The 12603-nt window shown below is 64.1% G+C and overlaps 7 protein-coding genes across 7 annotated transcripts; 4 read left to right on the top strand and 3 right to left on the bottom strand.

The window, feature by feature from the left end:
* Positions 1 to 2: 2 nt before the first annotated feature.
* On the bottom strand, positions 3 to 713 carry LOC62_02G003438 (uncharacterized protein; the record flags this gene model as incomplete). The annotated part of the gene is made up of 1 exon (XM_062769972.1): positions 3 to 713. The coding sequence occupies one exon, from the start codon at positions 711 to 713 to the stop codon at positions 3 to 5; it is 711 nt and encodes a 236-aa protein (XP_062625956.1).
* Positions 714 to 1660: 947 nt separating this feature from the next.
* On the bottom strand, positions 1661 to 2588 carry thiM (Hydroxyethylthiazole kinase; the record flags this gene model as incomplete). The annotated part of the gene is made up of 3 exons (XM_062769971.1): positions 1661 to 2089; positions 2128 to 2383; positions 2425 to 2588. 3 exons carry the CDS (start codon positions 2586 to 2588, stop codon positions 1661 to 1663), a joined length of 849 nt encoding a protein of 282 aa, XP_062625955.1.
* Positions 2589 to 3258: 670 nt separating this feature from the next.
* On the top strand, positions 3259 to 5154 carry FUM15_0 (Cytochrome P450 monooxygenase FUM15; the record flags this gene model as incomplete). Its single annotated transcript, XM_062769970.1, has 5 exons — positions 3259 to 3670; positions 3707 to 3943; positions 3981 to 4193; positions 4229 to 4482; positions 4515 to 5154. Exons 1-5 carry the CDS (start codon positions 3398 to 3400, stop codon positions 5152 to 5154), a joined length of 1617 nt encoding a protein of 538 aa, XP_062625954.1. The 5' UTR covers positions 3259 to 3397.
* Positions 5155 to 6163: 1009 nt separating this feature from the next.
* On the top strand, positions 6164 to 8129 carry SPCC794.03 (putative amino-acid permease; the record flags this gene model as incomplete). Its single annotated transcript, XM_062769969.1, has 7 exons — positions 6164 to 6226; positions 6288 to 6509; positions 6557 to 6895; positions 6943 to 7070; positions 7115 to 7308; positions 7344 to 7783; positions 7834 to 8129. The coding sequence occupies 7 exons, from the start codon at positions 6164 to 6166 to the stop codon at positions 8044 to 8046; spliced, it is 1599 nt and encodes a 532-aa protein (XP_062625953.1). The 3' UTR covers positions 8047 to 8129.
* Positions 8130 to 8182: 53 nt separating this feature from the next.
* LOC62_02G003434 (uncharacterized protein) lies at positions 8183 to 8563 on the bottom strand (the record flags this gene model as incomplete). Its single annotated transcript, XM_062769968.1, has 1 exon — positions 8183 to 8563. One exon carries the CDS (start codon positions 8561 to 8563, stop codon positions 8183 to 8185), a length of 381 nt encoding a protein of 126 aa, XP_062625952.1.
* A 528-nt stretch (positions 8564 to 9091) lies between these two features.
* Positions 9092 to 9793, top strand: LOC62_02G003433 (uncharacterized protein; the record flags this gene model as incomplete). The annotated part of the gene is made up of 3 exons (XM_062769967.1): positions 9092 to 9270; positions 9314 to 9549; positions 9592 to 9793. The coding sequence occupies 3 exons, from the start codon at positions 9092 to 9094 to the stop codon at positions 9723 to 9725; spliced, it is 549 nt and encodes a 182-aa protein (XP_062625951.1). The 3' UTR covers positions 9726 to 9793.
* Positions 9794 to 10261: 468 nt separating this feature from the next.
* On the top strand, positions 10262 to 10857 carry LOC62_02G003432 (uncharacterized protein; the record flags this gene model as incomplete). The annotated part of the gene is made up of 3 exons (XM_062769966.1): positions 10262 to 10419; positions 10456 to 10688; positions 10730 to 10857. The coding sequence occupies 3 exons, from the start codon at positions 10262 to 10264 to the stop codon at positions 10855 to 10857; spliced, it is 519 nt and encodes a 172-aa protein (XP_062625950.1).
* Positions 10858 to 12603: the final 1746 nt, after the last annotated feature.

Genomic DNA, 12603 nt, shown 5'->3' with positions numbered 1-12603 from the left:
CCCTAGTCGAGACGCATCTTCTCCACCTGCTCCTCGACCGAGCCGGCTTCAGAAAACGAGTCCGAGTCGTCCCGGGGGTTGGCGTACACTCGCTCTGCCATGCGGTAGCCGCCGTACCCGACGAGCGCCACGAACGAGATGATGAACAGGAATGTGCCTGGCTTGAGATGCAGCAGCGGCTGGCCGCCGAGGTGCTTGGCGTCGTTGCCGAGCTCGGGGGCCCAGTAGTCGTCCGTCTCTGTCCACCCGTTCTCACCAGGCTGCTGCTCCCAACCGAGCTTGGCGTCCGCCATGCCGGATGTGTGAGCTGCCAGCTGTCGCTGCATGCGCCGCGCGCTAACCAGCACTGCAGGGCCAGCGATCTGGTCCCAGGAAAGGAGGACGGCGAGCTGGATGATCCAGCGGCGCATGGGCGTTTGGCGGCGGTACAGCGCGTACCCGAGCCCGCACCACGCCAGGACGATCTGCGCCGCCAGGCCGAGAAGGAACACGGCGTGGAAGAACTCGGCGAGGATCGTCTCGCCCATGAAGACGAGGTAGCCTAGCTTTGCGAGCACGGTGAAGAAGATGGCCGTGAGGGAGGCGTGCGAGAGCCGCTGGAGTGTCGTGCGTGCGCGGAGTCGCGGTGTCGGGGAGGTCGGCGAGGGGCTCGGGGCCGAGGGCGAGTCGTACCACGACATGGCGAGGAGCGGGCCGAGGCGAGCTGCGAACATGGCCAGTGAGCGAGGTGAGTGGGAGAGACATGGCATAGTGTGCTCCGTCTCTTGTATGTCCTGTTGTGCACCATACCCGGTGCCAAGCGGCGGTGGGCAACAAGGGGCACCGGGCGCTGCGGCGTGCGTACTTACTTCTTGACAACGGGCGGCCGGCGACAGGTGTTTGCTCGCCGACGGGAGGCTGGGCACGAGGCACGCCGCGACGGCGGCAGCCGTAGCCGTGGCCGTGGTCCACATCTCCTAGGAGGTCAGCAACAACGGAGAGCGTGTCAGAGACCCATCACGTGTGGCGACCAGCCAGCCGCGCCCCCGCGCCGACCGGCACGGCTGTCGCTCGTTCCTGGGAAACCAATGTGGGCTGGCTGGTATCAAGGCGGCGGCGGTATGCTTGACTGGGTTTGTTTGGGCCCAGGCCGGGTCAGTGTCTGTCGGTTCGTCGGTGTCAGTGTTGTTTGGTAGCACGTTGTCAAGGCGAGGTTAGTGACCAGCCGCTCGTGGCTCGAGTTAGTCGAGGCGAGGCGAGTCGCACGCCGCCCAGTCAACCCCTTGCGTCGCGGTGCGGTATGACGGTAACGAGCGGGCCGCAAACAGCTACGAGGACACCGCAGAGCGGCGAGGTGCTGGATCGAGCATGCTCATCGCGATACCCACAGTCTCAGGCTGCCGGTCGTTGGAGGCGAGGAGGTCCGTTGTTGACGGGGAGGCGGTTGAGCGTCACAACAACGACACGCCCACAGTCTGCAGCACGTAGGAGCTTGCCCGAGTCGAGAACCCCAATGCTGAATGGTCGAGGCTCACAGCACCTCTTCAGCTTGCTGTGACGACAGCCAGGTCGTTGTAGCTGCAGACACTGGCGATAAATCGTTGATTCGAAGAGTTGTCGAGCAAGGTTTGTTGACAAGGTCGAAGTTGGATGATAAAGTGACACGATGCAAAACATCTCTCTAAACCAACAACCTCACCCGTGCCCGCGACCGCAAATCATCGCCAACAACATCCCCCAGCGCATCAAGCAGCGCGACACGATAGCTCCCCCTCCCAGGACCAGCATGCTCAGCAGCGAGCTCCCCAGCGACAGAGACGGCAAGCACGGCGCCAACAGCAGCGGCGAACACGTCCCGCTTGTCTCTGCCGCCCACGGCGCCGACGTACGCGCCGAGCACCGACCCAAGACCACACCCCGTGCCCGTCAACTCGCCGAGCCTTGCGCTCCCGTTCGACAGCGCAGCCACCGCCTCCCCGTCGGAGATGTAGTCGACCTCGCCGTGGAGGACGACCACTGCGCCGAGTTGCGTCGCGAGGCTGCGCACGACCGACGCCGCCGTCGCGGGATCGATGCGGCCCGAGTCGACGCCGCGCGACAGGCTATCGTCCTGGCGTAAGCAGCCTGCTCACGGCGAAAGTAGCTTACCGCGCCAGCTAGGTAGGCGATCTCGCCCGCGTTCCCCGTGACCACGGCCAGCTTTGAGCCCAGCACCTCGGCGGCCACTTCCTGTCGGTACGCCGTCGCGCCGACGCCAACAGGATCAAAGATGACGGGCTTGGCGTGCGCGTTTGCCGCGGCGACAGCGCGCGCAATGGTGGCGCGCTGCGCTGCGTGGATGGTGCCAATGTTGATGAGCAGCGACGAGGTGAGCTGCGCCAATGTGTCCTGTTCCTCCTCCGCCCTGGGGAGGTCAGATTGACGGCCCAACTGACACAAACCTACAGAGACATGATTGGGCTCCCGCCCACCGCGAGCGTCCAGTTGGCCTGCTCGTTCGCCGACACGATGTTCGTGAGCTGCACCACGAGCGGCGTGCTCGCCCTTGTGCGGTCGACGATGGCCGCTGCCGCGTCGACCAGCTGCTCGGACGTCCAGGTGTGCGCCATGGTGAGGGGTGCGTGGCGGTAAAGCAAGATCTGACAAAACTAGCCCCAGGTTAGACGCACAAAATGTCTGACCATCTGTACCCAGACACGATCGGGGCATGCACATACCTACCGGCCCGACAAACGACAGATACACCGAAGCGAGCCCCGCACAGTCCTTATCACGCCATCAGCTCCGGCGCTGACGCCGCCGGAGCCCAGTTACCCTGGGAGCTGCGAGATTACGCCGAGAGATATCCAACCGCCAGTGCACATCGACGCATTTGGCACGCCCAGCTCCGTAACTGCGCGCGGGGCTGGGGATGGCGTTTGCGATGCGGAGTGTCGTAGCCATGGCGAGATGCCCGTGCGACCGGCTTCGGAGGTGCGAGGGGCGTGCGCGCAGGCATCGCCCGACGTGCTGGGCTCGGAGCTGGCAGTTCGCGTGACGATGACGAGATGCCGGTGCCGCCGGCTTTGATTACGAAGGGTAGGCCCCTACACACTCGATTTGTCTTGTTGACATTACGCTTACCTATCAACCCCTCCGGGATGGCGACAGCAGTACCTCCGGGACGCGGCGACCGGGGCTGAGACCTCGCACGGCGATGACGAACGGCCTTTGCCGCCGGGTCTGAGAGGTTAGTGCGAAGCGGCCAGCGTGCTGACTCCGAGTTATTCTTGACGACGGGCCGGGCTCTCACCGCTGAGGTCTGCAACAACAAGCTGAACAACATAGTGCTCGAGAATCTGTGTCCGAAGTGGATCGGCAGAGTTCTCCAAAAGTCGTCTCTCGAGGCCTGCGTCTTTGGCTCTCACTGCACATCACCATGGCCACCGCCATCACTATGGCCACCGGCACCACTATGGCCACCGACATCTCGCCCGTCGCGCTCGCGACCGCTGCCCTTGGACTCGTCATCGCGCTCCTGGTGCTCAAGCGCATCGTTCCTCCGGCGGCGGTCCGCGTCCTCCCTGGACCAGATCAAGCCCACTGGCTGTATGGCCACGAGTGGGACGTCTATCGTCACCCGGCCGGGCGACTATGGAACGCCTGGTCGAGGTCGTACGGTGCTGTGTTCAGATACCGAAACGCCTTCTTCGTGAGTCTCATAGAGGAGCTGTCACGCTGACCCCAGAACGGGTGGACCATCGCCGTGGCCGACCCAGCAGCTGCCCGGGCCATCCTGCAAAACGACGGTGTGGCCTTCCACAAGCCGCCGTTCAACCGCGCGACCAACGAGCGCCTGCTGGGCCGTGGGGTCATTTGGGCGGAAGGCCAAGATCACCGGCATCAGCGCCGCCTTCTCAGTCCGGCGTTCAGCAACTCATCGATCAAGGCTGTTTCTGGCGCGTTCTACCGCACCGCAGAGGATGTACGTTTCGATACCCCCCGGGCTCGCTAACTAGTAGATCAAGGACGCGTGGCACGCCCTCCTCGACGGCACGGGTGACGATGTGGTCAACGTGGCCGAGTTCATGTCGTCCGCGGCACTCGATGTCATTGGCGCCGCTGGGTTCGAGCACGACTTCAAGGCCGTCCGCTCTGCCACGGCTGAAGCCCGCTCCGTGACTGACGGGTTGGCGGCTGCCCTCGGCGCTCCGCCGAGCTTCAAGATCTTCGCTGTAAGTGACACATGGCGGCGCAGCGCTCACATCAGTCCCTCACACTTGCGAAAGCCTTTCCGACCATCTTTAACCACGCACCGTTAAAGGCGATCCGCAACCAGCGGGCGTCCAAGGCCGCGATTGACAAGGTCGCAAGAGGCGTGCTGTCGCGGGTTGAGGCGCAGGGTGCCAGTGAGGGCAAGAGCGTGCTGTCCATCCTTCTCGCCGAGCGAGCGAAGGGGTCTGGCCTCGACGACAGGCAGATCCTTGACAATATTTCAACCATGATCACGGCGGGTCATGAGACGTAAGCCAACTGGGGAACAGCACTGACGCCAGCACCGGCATCACCCTCTCATTTGTACTGTACGAGCTCGCACGACACCCAGACATCCAGGCTCGCGTGCGCGCCGAGCTAGTAACACACTCGCCGACCCTTGAGCAGCTACAGGACGGTGCCGCGCCGCTCCTCGACGCCGTGATCAAGGAGATCTTGCGCCTGTACCCCGCCAACATCCGCATCATCCGGCGTGCAGAGCGGGACACGGCGGTGCCACTCGCCTTTCCCCTGCAAACTTCCAAGGGCACACTCAACTCCATCGTCATACCAGGCAACACGGACGTCGTTCTCCCCATCACAGCCATCAACCGCCTCGAGTCGTGCTGGGGGGCCGACGCAGATGCCTTCCGCCCCGACCGCTGGCTCGATGACGGCAGCATTCCCGAGGCGGTGAAGCACCTCCCCGGAGGATACGACCACATCTTCACCTTCATCTCTGGCCCGCGAGCGTGCCTCGGCATGCGGTTCGCCCTTGCCGAGATGCGTGTGATCCTCTCCACGCTTCTGACCAACTTCTCCTTTACGCCCGACAGCGAGAGGCCGTTGGATATTGTGTCGCCGACGCAGATCATGCTGCGTGCGCAGGATGCTGAGAGGGGAGTGTATGGCGTGCCGCTTGTGATCAGGCGTTTGGATTAGACATAGCATGTGGTGGGATGCAGCAGGTGTGCATGAAATGAATGGGAGGCTGTCACATCCTACTGAACTCCGAAATGCGAACAAGCACCAAACGGGGAAGCAAGAGGCCGCCCAACTCCAGCTCGCAAGGCAAGCTGGATCACAGCGAGGTGAGCCCCAGCGTATGCACAGTACGAGGCTATCTGACCTCTCTTTCGGAAACACCAAGTCGCACGCCACAAACTATTCTGGCTCGCCACACTCCCGACCGCCGAGCCGAGGGATCTGCCACAGTTCCCATCACCTCACCTCGGAGCTGGAAAGCACGCACTCGAATTGGCGACTGTAGCGCACGCTTTGCAAACCCCAGCGCCAAGGCATGAGTAAGCCCGAGCTCAAGGCTCGCGGAGGCCAGTGCGCGCGCTGGCCGGAGTGAGTCGGGCGAAAGGCCGGACGATGACCACGGGCCGGCCGGCCATCGTCGTCGACGGCGACGGTGACCAGGTGGTGGCGCGCAGTCGCCGGCGGCCCACATCCGTGCTGACGCTCGCGATCGCCATGTCGTCGAGTCCGAGAACATTCGGATTATTCTGCGAGCGCCCCGCGTCTCGCCCCCTCGCAGCGCCGAGCAACAGGCCACATGTCGTCATCTTCATTTCGGGAGTGGAGAGCCGGTGGGAGATGAGGGGCAAGGAGGACTGGAGCATCGAGGCGGGCGAGCGGACAACTGGCCGCGCACAACACCCCGGAGCTGGGGGACTGATTGCGATAGCACGCATCATCGCCATCCGCTCCGGGCCTCCGTGAGAGCAGCAGCTCCGGTCGCCCCTGAGTCGAGGGGAGTCGAGGCGGCATGTGGCTGAGGCAAGGAGCGTTTTTTGCTTGGCCCAAGCTATTCTCGTCGTTCTATTCGTTTATCGCGCCGTCGAGATCCGGCTGGAGTTTCCCAGACCCGCGGCACTACTGATCTTTTATAAGCCTTCGTGCGGGCGGCTGACAGCATGCTCCTCATCCACAACTACTCATCAGTATGGCGGAAGCACACCCCTCGGCCGCAAGCAGCGACACGGACGCGCAGGACGCCGCGGACTTGGTGAGCTCAGAGCCGCGGCTACCAGCAGCTACAGCCTGGCCATCGCTGACCCACACTCCAGGCCCAGATCGGGTACACGCCCGTCCTGAAGCGCACGTTTGGCCAGCTCGAGGCGTGGGCCGCGTCCTTCTGCGCCATGAACTTTGTCGGCGTGACCCGCATGCTGCTGTTCGTGGGGCTGATGTGCGGCGGCCCCCCGGCGGTGTTTACGAGCTCGGTGGTGACCATCTTTGGGGTGACGGTCACGGCGGCCGTGTTGGCCGAGATTTGTTCAGCGCTGCCAGTACGTATGCCCCCTCCCAGCTCTCCATCTCCCACTCACGCCCCCAGCTCAACGGCTCAATCTACGTCTGGGCCTCGGAGGCCGCAGGGCGTAAGTGGGGCCGCCTGGTCGGCTTCGTCGTCGGCTGGTGGGCGTCGACAGCGTGGATCTCGTTCGTCGCGTCCAACTCGCAGGGCCCGGCGCAGTACCTCCTCTCCCTGGGCATCATCTACGACCGCTCCATTCCGGGCGGGTTCAACCCCGAGTCGCAGGCGTACCGCGGCGTCCTGTTCGCCGTGTCGCTTGGGTGCATGTGGCTTGCTATCGGGCTCAACTACCTCCCGCCAAGGTTCTTCAAGTGGACGTTTAGGTTCACGGTCGGGCTGTTGTTCCTCGACTTGTTGCTGGTGAGTGGGACCTGGCCCTTCGGTGTCGCGCCGCGCTCACACCCCAGTCCATCACTTGGCTCCCCGTCGGCGTCCACCGCACGTACGGCTTCCGCTCCGCCTCCGAGGTCTTCACCAAGACGGCCAACTCGACCGGCTTCGGCTTCGGCTGGGCGTGGGCCCTCTCCTTCTTCTAGTACGTCTGCTCCCACCGCCCGCTGCATCGCTGACCACGCCTAGCGGCGGTTTCACCACCTGCGGGTACGATGCCGCGGGGCACGTGTCCGAGGAGACCAAGTCGGCGTCGACGACCTCGGCCCGCGGCATCTTCTACTCGGCGCTCATGTCGTCCGTGCTCACGCTCGTCTCGACTATCGTGTGGCTGTTCTGTATCCCGCCCATCGAGCAGTTCTACGCGTACACCGCGCCGCAGCGTAAGTCACCTGTCTGGGCCCGCCACTGACCGCAGCCTTTGTCCAGGTGTGGAACGACTCGATCGGACGCGGCGGCGCGACCTTCATGACGGTCCTCGCCGTGCTCGGCGCCATCATGTCCACGTCGTGCGCCGTCACGGCCTCCTCGCGCCTCATCTTCGCCGTCGCGCGCGACGGCATCCTCCCCGGCTCAAAGTGGATCGCGACCCCGAACGCGCAGGGCGTGCCGACCAACGCCGTGACCGTCATCGCTGGCCTGTCGACCGCGCTCCTGCTCATCTCGATCGGCTCGCAGGTGGCCTTCACGTCTCTCCTCAGCGCCGCGGCGGTGGGATCCATCTCGGCGTACGCGCTCATCGCCATCTGCCGATTCGCCGTCACGCCGCGCGAGTTCAAGAACACCAAGTGGAGCCTCGGGCGCTGGGGACCGGCGTGCTACGTGGTTGCGTTTGCGTGGAACTTGTTCCTCCTGGTGGTAAGTTGCCTCAGTGCTGGCTCAGTTTGCCGCTCACGCCCACCCTCCAGATCCTCTACTCGCCCCTCAGTTACCCCTTCACGGCGCAGAGCTTCAACTTTGCCATCGTCATCATGGCCGGCGTGTCAATCTTTGGCATCCTCTCGTGGTGGCTCGTGCCAGAGGACAAGTGGCTGCGGCCGGCGCTCATCGACGCAATGCGCAAGCACGCGTACGACGAGGAGGTCGACGAGAAGCGCGAGAGCGACAAGGTCAAGGCGTAGGGTGCGAAGAGTGTATACATTGGGATTAGAATACATTAATGGGATGCGCTGCTTTCGTCAGCAACAGGAGGCAACTCGGCGCCAACTCACCTTATACAGAAAGTTTCAGGCCAACCAACCAGTGATGCAACTCTGGCTACCAGAACTGAGTGTTGGTTCCAAACTCGCTCTGGCGCGTGTTGGCCTTCGCAGCTCCGTCCCCGCCCGGCCTGCAGAGGAAGCAAGTCTTCGGCGTCGGCGCAGCGGCATGGTCGCGCTGGTGGACGAGCATCCGGCGCGCGAACGCCGCGTCGCCCGCGGTCGTCTTGAGGGCCGCGCGGGTGTCGGCCTCGGAGAATCCCTCGCCTACGAGCGTCGCGACAGCCTCGTCGGATACGCCGCCGAACGCTTGCCGCAGCTTGGCCTTGATGCCCTTGCGAGCGGCAGGCGCAGCGCCGGCGCGCTCGGGGACGAGCGTGGTGGCCTGTGAGACGGCTGTGAGGGTCGTGCTGCTGGATGTGGTGCGTGCGAGGGACATTGTGTGGGTGAAGTGAGGGAGGGAGAGAGAGAGAGCGCGGGAGGCGTTCCGCGGCGCGGGTTAAGTAGCGCCCATTGACGGCGGCGGCGGTGTTGACATGCGGTGCGGCTTGGCTCGCGTGACGTCACGGCTGGCTGGCTGGTTGCCGACGTTGCCGACTCCGACGATGCCGGCGCCGCTCGCAGCATCGCCTTGGACGCATACTGGCCAGCTCCGCCGGCTCTCAGCATGCATACGGCGGTACGGCGGCCATCGGGCAGGTCGTGGCTCCAGCGTGCTCGACGGCTGGGCGTGCGAGGCGGACTCACTCCGGAGACGAGCTGCTCCGCGCTCACCGCCGAGAGATGCCACGAGCGGCCTGAGGCACGCGAGCTATCTTCGCCGCTCCGTCTCTTGGCACCGGTCACTCTCCAACACGGACACTTTCTTGTCCGCGCGCGTGCGACGACAACGCTGCCCGCCGCAGCATATAACGGCGGCGAGCAGCGGCAGAGGCGGCCCACGTCACCTCGACGTCCCCACCCCATGATGCTCTTCACAGCCCTCGCTCTCACTCTCGCTTCCCTCGTCGCAGCGACGCCGGTCGACAACCTCGCCCCACGCGCTCCGGGGCACACGTACACGGCCCTCATTCACCCTAAGGCCAGGCAGGACTTGTGCATCAAGACGGCGTCGAAGTACTACGGCGGCAGTGAGGCGCTGGTGATGTAAGCGTGCACCGTCGCAGACGTCGCAGACTCACCACGCCAGCGGGCCATGCGCCAAGTCGCTCAGCATTCCCCCACGCTTCATCTTCACGGACGGCAAGACACGCGTTCGGGTGGAAGGGTACAACTACTGCCTGCAGGCCGGGGTCGAGAACGGGCACTACACGTACAGCGGGGACGGGACGATCGCGTGGCTGGGTATCTGTCCCCCCGAGGGGACGGATGCGACGGGCTTCGAGTGGAACTTTGCCAACGGGCGCCTGGAGCAGATCAACACGAGTGGGTCGGGCGTGGCGCGAGGGTAGTGCTGATTGACCATAGACACGGGCAAGGGCCGCCCGAACCAATGCCTCGATAATACCGACGGCGCCAACTACGGCATTCAGATGTGGACCTGCTACGAGGGCAACATGAACCAGCAGTGGGTCGCTGACGAGTACCGTGCGGGCGCGTGAGCGGCGATGAGAGCAAGGACATTGAATGGACAATGCTCTGTAGGCGTGGCATGAATGCCGTCTCGGTTCTTGACTCGCCGCGCTGGCCGCACACTCACCACGCCTTGGTCACGAGGACGCCGATGCACCGAGTGACGCTCGTGGCGGTGCAGTGATCGCCCGCACGTCGGCATCGCAGCTTATGTAGGTGTCCAAGCAGCCGACAGTTGTGTTCTACACAGAAGAAGCCGAGCGACGACTCTCGGGCAAATCGTGGAATGCGAGCTGGCCGCCGGTACGATCACCTGGAGCCACGCCGCACCTCGCCCGCATTCCACGAACAGCTGATCACTGCCAAGCCCAGCTGATCATGCCCACCCTCGGGATGATAAGCATCGTCCGACGACGTCGACTCGGGCAATTGGCGTCAGAAGACATGGCATTGCCCGCGCTGGAGCGAGATGGGACGCGGCGTGGAGATATAACAACGAGGCAGAGGAGTGCGGCGCGCCACTCACCTACACTCACCACGCACACATCACACGACATCCTCACCAATGCTCGCTCCCATCGCCATCATCACCCTCGCCGCGCTCGCCACCGCGACGCCCCTCAAGCGCGCGTCCCACACTTCCACCATCCACCCCGGGGGCCGCACCGACCTGTGCATCCAGACCACGTCGCAGTACTACGGCGACAGCGTCGACATTGCCATGTGAGTCTGTCACCATGCGGAGCACTCACGCCCCAGTCGACCCTGCAACCCGTGCTCTCAGCAGCCGATCCGCTTCGAGTTCAACGACGGCCCGACGCGCGTCAAGCTGGAGGGGTACAACTACTGCCTTGTCGCCGGCGCGACCTCTGGCGGTGGTTACACCCAGGCGGACGGCAACGTCGCGCACCTCGGCGTGTGCCCCACCGAGTCTTGGGTGGTCGGGTACGAGTGGAGCTTCCACGACGGCGTGTTCCAGCAGCTCGGCACGAGTGGGTCGCCGGCGCGCGACAGTCATGAGCTGACACCCCAGGTTTCGCCGCCGCCGCCGTCACCTCCCTCGACCAGTGCCTCGACAACAAGGACGGCGCGTTCGGTGCCGTGCAGACCTGGCGCTGCTATGACGGGAACCAGAACCAGCAGTGGAGTGCGGATGCGTAGGGCAGTGCGCATGAGGATGCCGTGAGGAGGAGATGCCAGATGACAGACAGTCGGACAATAGCCCACGGACCATGAATACGATGTGAAGCGCCGAGCTGCGGCTCAGCTGTAGCCATGAGAAGAAGCGCTGAGCGCGCGGCCATGCAGACCACCACCAGCAGCTGCTACTGCAGACTCGGCAGGCGGCCATGGCGCCGACCGGCCGGTCGGCGACAGGTCGCTAACGCCGACTCCGACGCCGAGTCGGTTCCGTCCGGCTGCTGCGGACCCTCGGCGAGACGCACATCTCGGTTCCGAGCTCGTCCACCTCGCGCCGCATGATACGCTGCTGCTATCGCTGCAGAGTTGTGCCGCGCTGCGTGCCGAGAGCCGCGAGGCACGTCGATCGATCTGCGCGGGGGCGGCGCTGCGGCGTTGTGGCTTGGCACCGAGCGGTGGTCACGTCACTTGATAAGATAGTGCGTGGTGCGTGGTGGAGCTTGGCGACGTATCCGCCCGTGAGTGGGCCGCGTGAGTCAGTCAGTCAGTCAGTCCAGTCAGTCCGCGGCCATGCAGGCGGCCGTAGCGGCGACGGAGCACATGCACCGTTGAGCTTGAGCAAGTACGCAGCGCTGACAGACACGTACCTCGCACCGGCGCCCGGCGCGCCACATCGAATGCGTCGTGTGCTGGAATCCGTTCCATTCTTGTACCTGCAGATCCATCTGCCTCGGCTCCTCGCTCACACCAAATGTCGTGCTCGCTCTTCGGTCTCGTCTCGCTCGGCTGACGGCCGAGGGAGGGCCAAGCAGCGGCGACCCTGGCCACCTGGACGACGTCGGCGTCGGCGCCAAATTTGCCGACCTGTGTGCCATGGTGAGTGAGTGAGTGAGCAGTGGCGTTTCTGTAAGCGAGTACAAGGTTGGTGGTGGTCGCTGCCAAGCCCCTGTTGTCGTCGAGCACGCAAGAGTGAATGAAGTACGTGATGGAGAGATTGTTGATCGACAGTTCCTGGGCAACCGTCACGTCGTGTGAGTAGGGCTCTTACTGCTGCTTTTTGCGTGCCGGAAGACGTGCAGTCTAGGCACAGGCTATGCTTGTCCTGGCTCGACTAGCGTGCTCGTCCGAGGTCGCGGCGCAGCGCAGTCACCCAGCTAGCTAGCTATTTGGCAGATCATGAGATTGCAAACCGTTCTGTCTCAAACCTGTCCGCGCGCAGCCTGCCCTCTGCCGTCCTCCTGAGACCTCTCAAATGCACGGCGGCGGCACACCGAATTGGGCGGCGAGCCGAGGCAGTGAGCTCGTAGCGCGAGGGTCCGTCTGGTCGAGGTCTGCCTGAACCCAGGTTTGTATCAGTCACAGTCACCTTTTGGTCGCCGCTGTCGCGCCAGCGCCGAGAAGCGCGGATAGGTTGCCCAGGGATCACGCTCGAGACAGGCCTCCTCCTGGGGGATGCCGCGCGCGCTCAAAGGCCGCACCTGTGCCAACTGTCACATGCCCAGCGGCCCGCTTTCGTTCCTCTTTTGCCAGTCGGTCGTCCCACATGCAGCAGCATGCAGGCCCTCCTGGCCCAAGCGAGATGACGCCATCTGTTATTTTTTAATCAGGCAGAGGGTGCAGGAATGTCTCTCCAGCCCACCACCTGCGGCGAAGTGCCTGGCCTAAGCAAGTCAGCTCACCTTGCGTGCTTGCAGCAGCAGCAGCAGCAGCAGCTGATAAAAACAAGCCACTGCCCCCCATCCCTGCTTTCTCTTCACCGACAACCAC

The sequence above is a fragment of the Vanrija pseudolonga genome, chromosome 2 (assembly GCF_020906515.1).
Source record: "Vanrija pseudolonga chromosome 2, complete sequence".
Lineage (NCBI taxonomy): Eukaryota > Fungi > Basidiomycota > Tremellomycetes > Trichosporonales > Trichosporonaceae > Vanrija > Vanrija pseudolonga.
This window is presented reverse-complemented; position numbering and strand designations above follow the sequence as displayed.